Here is a 7,019-nt window from a genome sequence, read left to right as displayed (position 1 = left end):
GATGGCAGCTCCGAAAATTTCCAATTGAGTATCTAAAACGGAAGGTGGGACCAAAATCCGCCTTCCCATTAAGATGGCAACTCCGAAAGTTTTCAATTGAGTATCTAAAACTGAAGGCGGGAAATAGGAATGTTCAGCTCCAAAATCCGTCTTCCTATCAAGATGGCAGCTCCAAAAAATATCAGTTGAGTACCTAATAAAACTTAAGGTGGGAAGTATAAAAATGTTCAACTCCAAAATCGTCTTCCCATCAAGATGGTAGCTCCGAAAATTTTCCAATTGAGTATCTAAAACTATAGGCGGGAAATAGGAATGTTCAGCTCCAAAATCCGTCTTCCCATCAAGATGGTAGCTCCGAAAAATTTCCAATTGAGTATTTTCAGCTCCAAAATCTGTTTTCCCATCAAGATTGCAGCTCTGAACTTTCCAATTGAGTATCTAAAACTGAAGGCGGGAAATAGGAATATTCAGATCCAAAATCTGTTTTATCATCAACATGGCAGCTCCGAAATTTTTCCAATGTTCAGCCATCCAGACAGATGAGAAGAAAATGATCAATCCAGCATTTTTACTCCTGCAAATAAAAGTGAAAATGGGTGAGAAAAGTTTTTAGAACACATCAGGTAACAAAAAACAGGAATACTAAAAGCCATTAAAAAAAAAAAAAAAAAAAAAAAAAAAAACACTAACAGACCTTATTTGCTGACCAAGTTGCAGAAGCCTAGGAAAATAGTCAAGACCCGAAATTTCCCAAGACATGGTTGTATGTCGAAGATGAAACATTTGTATGGTCAAAGCTATTCATGTCTGTTTCAAATGAGTCATCCTTCTGTTCCTGCTTAGGCCTTAAGAATTTGACATCACTCTCATCAAGTTGCTGTCCTGCGTATAAGGATGGAACTGCGGAATGGGATCTATCAAAATTGCAACAACTGGAAATCGAGCAGGGAAACCCTAATGGAGGTGGGAAGGAAAGTTCAGGGATGGCAGGTACCATATTATTGGCATATGCTGGATGGTTAGTACTCAAACCCAAAGGACCATATGGAGTGGTATTTGGTAAGGCAGGGAATTTGATTGGGTAAAATGGAGGGGTTCCAGCACCTAGATTGCAAATATATTTTGATCTGAAGATGTCATTACTGCAACCAATATTCGTATCAAAATGAAGGGGAAGATCTTGAGCGTGAGGTTCAGGCTTAGGGAGATGAGAATTTCTTGGTAATGCTAGGGATGGCTGGGTACTAGTTGCAGCTGCAGTCAAACTTCCACTGCCTGAATTTGCATGACCACTGTTTCTAGCAGCTGGCACGTTGTGGTTGTGCTTCCCTTCGTACGTCACTAAGATAAACCTCAGACTCTGAGAGGACCTCTCCACATGTTTCCTGACAGTGCATCCAGGAGTTGTACATTTGTAGTAGCTCCTACTCACCAACACAATATTTTCAGTGCATGAAATATTCAGTTCTAAGTACATTGCATCTATTTGCCTCAACAAACTCCATAGAAAATAAACCGGTGGCAGCAGGAGATGAGAGTAGAGAGAGGGAGGAAAAAAGGGTCTAGAGGTACCTTGGATTTGGATTTCCCTTGACAACCTTTTGCCCATACTTGCGCCAGCGATACCCATCTTCAAGAATATCTACTTCAGTCTCTAAATTGAGAACAACTCTTGGTTCACGGATTGCCCTAGAACCTATAGTTGTCTCGGCAAAATAGCCATCTTTCTTCCTGACAAGATGCAAAGCAGAAGTTACTAAGAGTATGTGATATTATATGGAGTTAAAGAGCAAAAAGCCAAAACGACCAATATTTTACCTTCTTTTCAAGTCGGATCCAATTTCACCTTCGTGCTCAATCAAAAAACGTCCATGTGTTGTAGCATCTTCTTCATCATCCTCATGACTACCCAGCGTTGATGAAAATTCTGGAGTTCCTGCTGATCCCGGCACACCCATCGTTTTCCCTTGAGTGGTTGAATGCGGATCAGAAACTTCAGTCAAAGCAGATGTTGGTGATGTCTCCAAGCCATCAATCCTCCAGTCTGACCCGGTAACATCTTTATATCCAGATTGTATACTTCTCCAGACTGAGCCATTGTTAACTTTCGTACACAAACCACTGCCATCACCTACATCTGATGTCTCATTGAATGGTAATGAGCCCAATGTTGACTTCCGAGAAGGTTGAGGCTTTGGATGATTATGTGCATTCTTATAGATGATCTCTGTAATCTGGCCATCATGAGAGCGTTCAACCTTCTTTTTCACTTGACAGTTTGGATAGGTACACTTATAGTAGCTCCGAGGATATTCACTACCCTTGACCTGTTTCTGTCCATATTTTCTCCAATTGTAACCATCTTCTGCTGTTCTTGCAGTTCCAGTGTGACAATATATTCCATTCTGGTTCCCATCCAAAGAATCTTGGATTCCAGAATCACCTCCCATGGAAGACCCATTTTCGTGCAGCATCTGCAAAACAGGATACAATGTTTGAGTCACATGACTGAAAAAATAGACAGTCAGGTCATTCGAATTTTTTTTTTTTACAGGGGGTGAGCCAGCAGGCCCAGCATCACGAATACATAATTGATCATTCCAACTTCTTTACACAACCGCCCAGAAAATGCAAAGTCCAGCGGGGACTGTTTAGAGTTTAGAGATTGACAGTATTATTAGCTACCAAACCCTGAGTCAAGCAGGTGAAACAGGTGTAGCATTTAGGAACAAATCAGTCAGGTTCATAACTCTCGATAAACATAAAGTTAAGTTACCAACTTACCACTAGTACCAAAAGATCAAAACCAGTATCATTTACCATTACATAAAAAAAAGCTCCTCCTAGTGGCAGGGCAATGCGAGCTGATCTAAGCAGCTTTACCTCTCCGATAAAAGAGAATATATATCCAATTTGATCCTTACTAAATGAATCAATTAAACCTATCCCAAGTATAATTACATAATTTGATCATTTACTCCATAAGAAAGTAAAATCTCATCACCAAAAAAGTTAACTTAGTAGCAAGTACCACATCAAGTATAATTCTGTCAGGTTTCTATAAAACCCTTCAAGAGAGCATTTTGGTGAATATATACTGAGAAGTTAATGATACTTCTCACCTAGGGTTAAACTTTAATGAATTACATAATCATACAAAATGCGATGCTTCATAGAATATATGCATTTGAAATCATGTTTAGCTGGCACTTAGTGCTATATTTCCATACTGTTTACTGCAGCGTAGTGATAAATGAATTAAAATTTAGATGTTTCTACTCTGCCACCCTATACCCCTCGGTCCCTCTCTATCCCTCTTTCGAGAAAAAAGAAAGAAGATAAGTGGAAGTAGACAACTGTTAAGCTAATAAGGGAACTCATACAGCAGAGTAACATTAACAAAGCAAGAAAAAGACTAGAAACCATGGTGCTGATTGAGCCACAATAAACATTGCAAGAATACCTGATTATTAACATCATGAAAATCTGACAAAGAAGTACTTTCAGTATGAGGCTTAAACAAGGCAGAAGAGCTACCATCACTACCCTTGTCTACATCCGCAGATGATGCTGAAATCAACATTTGACCGTCTCCATCAAGAGGGCGTGAAGCAAAACTTCCTGTTGTTGGTGATAACTACAGGATCAAAGAGAAAAGGAACTGGCGTCATTGCTTGAGCATATTGGTATTGTTGATTATACTTGAAACAAAAGAAGCGTAAAGTCATATTCAGCTCAATAATTAGAATAATAAATCTCACTCTTTTCGATTCTTTTTTCACATTAAGAATCTCTTTTAACAGTTGTTACTTCTATGCACATCAAGTTCTAATATGATACACCCTTTGCAATTCTAAGTCAAACAAATAATTTGCTATCTTAAACTATACCTTTAAGCCACCTCAAAGTACTTAGTCAGCATCACATCAAACGATAGGGTCAAAACTCATAAGTAACACTTCCCTTATATCATTCCCTGGAATCAGACAATGTAGTTTTGTTGCATCAATATGCAAGAATATCAAAACTATATGCTGGTAGTATACATCAGACAATATTGTTCTGTCGCGCTAGTATATCTCAGCACATCCATATATGCAAGTACATAATCATTCTGAATAAAAGTCTTCCTCTCACTACAAACAAAATCTTAACAAACATCACATTCAACTCAACATGCAGTTCTGTCGCACCATTATATCTCAGCACTTCCATATATGCAAGTACATGAATCATCATTTTGAATAAAAGTCTTCCTGACGCTGCAAACTACGAGTAAATCTTAACAAACATCACATTATCAATCAATCAACCAACAATTCAGCAATGACAACATCATCCATATACTTGAAGGAAAATAGCCAAGAGAAAACACCTGAGAATTTGGCAGCAACATCGGAGATTCGAGCAATGTACTCGGACTAATACTGGTTGACACTGTGGCATAAGGCGAGCAAGAATCACTCGAATAAGGCAACAAGCTACTAGTCCTAACCTGAGGGGATAAAAGCTTGGAAGCATTAAAACCACGCTTATTCGCCCTCCTCTCAGCTATGCTCACACCAGTCTTAATCAAAGAATTCGATCCATTGTCGAATCTCAAAGAGTTTTCGACTGATGTCTCAAGACCATCATCACACCCAAAACTACCCTCCCCACCATTAAAAAACTCATCAAGTGATTTGCATCCACATTTCTCAGGTCCAAAACCCGAGAATATACCCTTAGAACTCGTCATTATATCCCTCCATTCCTCTAATTCTTCCTCACTATTTTCCATTAATAACATATTACGTTTCCAGTATCAATATATTCAAATTCCCTGCATTTAAACCAATCCATTTCAATTCCCTTGCTCAAAGATTGTCATGTCCTGTTACCAGATTACCAAAAAAAAAAAAAAAAATAATAAATTAATTATGCTTATTATAGAGTCAATTAATTACTTTTTGGAGATGAATATTCAGAAAATTATAGCCATTTTCCATCAATATTATTCTCCAGAACCCTAAATTTCATTCATACTTTAATTTACAAAATATAAACTGAAATTATTCGAAAAACCCTATAAATCTTACTGAATTATACCTCACTGAAGCTCGAAATCTGCAATTTTCCTCCAAAATTCTTCCTCGAATTTGGTGAAAGTTTGGAGATTTGAGTTCATCAACAGTGATTTTCAGAAATTAAAATTATCATCCAACTATTACAGAAAATAAAGCAACAGTAATTTGTTTTTTTTTGTAACCTAATTTTTGAAAATGAAGAAAATTAAAAAAAAAAAAAAAGTAATTGACCAATTAATTAAGTTTTTCGAGCATCGATATTGATTTTCCGAGTTTCAATCTTGTATATATAAGGAAAATTTGAAGGGTTTTAGAATTTATTTTTTTTTTTAATTTTTTATTTTTCAGTTTTAAGTTAATCGGAAATTAAGCTAAAATGCTTTTTTATTTTTAATTTTTATATTTGATGGCGGCTTTTTATCGGAAAATTTGTCACGATTTATCATTTGTGTGAAGCTATGCTAATCACACGTGCAATATCCTACTTCTTTTTTAAAAAAATAAAACGTGCAACGTCATGCTATTGTAATTTTATTTTCCTAACGTTTGTTTAAATATTAGTTTGTTAAATGAAAATATAATTTGCACCAAAAAAATAGTTGTATTTAAATCTAAGATAAAAGGATTACCTTACATTGGAGATATTAGTTTCTAATTTTAGCTAAATAATGATATGAGTTGTTACTAATGTTTATCACAAGCTCTAATTTTTAGCGAATAAGATAACGGCTTTGATTAAAATAATTATTAATAAATTAATTAATTAATTAATTATCGTGCTAAACCGTACATTATAAAGTACAAGAACATAATAATCATCATAATTCATAATAATAAAAGTGTTATGTTTCAAAAAAAATAAATAAAAAATAAAAATCGAGTGTTAGGTGATGGTTAAACACATACGGAGTAGTATACATCGTTAATTACTATGATTAAGGCAAATTTTCATATGAATTATGATGTATGTCCGAGTTACCAAAAGACATACTCTGTAGTTACAAAACATTTTTTTTAGAGTCGATAATTACTATTATCAAAGTAAATTTTCATATGATTTACGATATATGTCCGACTTACTAAAAGATAGTTCCAAAGCATATTAGACTTACCAAAAAAAGTACTTCCAAAGCATTTGCCAATTGCATTTAAAGGACAAAATTAAACTACAAAAGGTGTAGATTACCTTTTGCATCGGATATTTGTTACCCATGGTTAGTGGTGGGCATGGGCCGTGCCGGGCCTGCCGTGGGCCGTGCCTAGGCGGGCCATGAACAGTGTCGTGCCGGGCCGTGCCGGCCCACGGTGGAGGCGGGCCGTGCCGTGCCGTGCCGGCCTTCAAGGTTTCCCTGTCCACGGCACGGCACGGCCCACCGTGCCGGTCGTGCCGTGCCGGGCCGCCCGTCGTGCCGGCCCACGGTGGAGGCGGGCCGTGCCGGCCACCGTGCCGGCCCACGGGCCACGGCTTACCCTTTTTTCTTTTTTTTTTTTAAAAAAAAAAATTAAAAAAAACTTTAAAAAAACTTGAATTTTTTTTATGAAAGAAAAAATTGAATTGAATAATTATACAATTTAATATTTGAATTTAATAATTATTAAATTTTTTATGGAGTTAAGTTATATTAAATATTGTTTAAATTATATTAATATTTATTGTTCATTCATAATTTACTATATATCATATTATTCATATAACTATATAAGTATTAGACAAAAATTAAATAACAATTAAATAACAGTTTATAGCCGTTAGCCCGCGGGCCGTGCCTGCGGGCCGTGCCTGCGGGCCGTGCCTGCGGGCCGTGCCACGGGCTATTGGCCGGGCTCGTGCCGTGCCGGGCCACTTTTGGGTTTTTTTTCACCGCAGCCCGCACGAGGCACGAGGGGCGTGCCATCGTGCCGGGCCGGGCCTGCCGTCGGGCCGTGCCGTGCCGGGCCATCCTCGTGCCGTGC

General features: G+C 37.4%; 1 protein-coding gene across 1 annotated transcript; it reads right to left on the bottom strand.

Moving 5' to 3' along the window:
* Positions 1 to 217: 217 nt before the first annotated feature.
* On the bottom strand, positions 218 to 5,366 carry LOC145604655 (putative WRKY transcription factor 34). Its single transcript, XM_081660564.1, has 7 exons — positions 5,089 to 5,366; positions 4,376 to 4,873; positions 3,464 to 3,637; positions 1,819 to 2,474; positions 1,573 to 1,731; positions 695 to 1,424; positions 218 to 574 (listed from the first exon to the last, which is right to left on the bottom strand). The coding sequence occupies exons 2-6, from the start codon at positions 4,787 to 4,789 to the stop codon at positions 734 to 736; spliced, it is 2,094 nt and encodes a 697-aa protein (XP_081516690.1). The 5' UTR covers positions 4,790 to 4,873; positions 5,089 to 5,366; the 3' UTR covers positions 218 to 574; positions 695 to 733.
* Positions 5,367 to 7,019: the final 1,653 nt, after the last annotated feature.

This window comes from Chenopodium album, chromosome 22 (genome assembly GCF_948465745.1).
Source record: "Chenopodium album chromosome 22, dcCheAlbu1.1, whole genome shotgun sequence".
Classification (NCBI taxonomy): domain Eukaryota; kingdom Viridiplantae; phylum Streptophyta; class Magnoliopsida; order Caryophyllales; family Amaranthaceae; genus Chenopodium; species Chenopodium album.
This window is presented reverse-complemented; position numbering and strand designations above follow the sequence as displayed.

What these genes read in the sequence shown, in the direction of transcription:
- LOC145604655 (XM_081660564.1), bottom strand. Translation starts at nt 4,789, where the DNA reads ATGTTATTAATGGAAAATAGTGAGGAAGAATTAGAGGAATGGAGGGAT. An exon ending in TTCATGATGTTAATAATCAG is followed by an intron (nt 2,475 to 3,463) that starts GTATTCTTGCAA and finishes CCTGTTTTGCAG; the next exon opens with ATGCTGCACGAAAATGGGTC. An exon ending in GGATCCGACTTGAAAAGAAG is followed by an intron (nt 1,732 to 1,818) that starts GTAAAATATTGG and finishes GCATCTTGTCAG; the next exon opens with GAAGAAAGATGGCTATTTTG.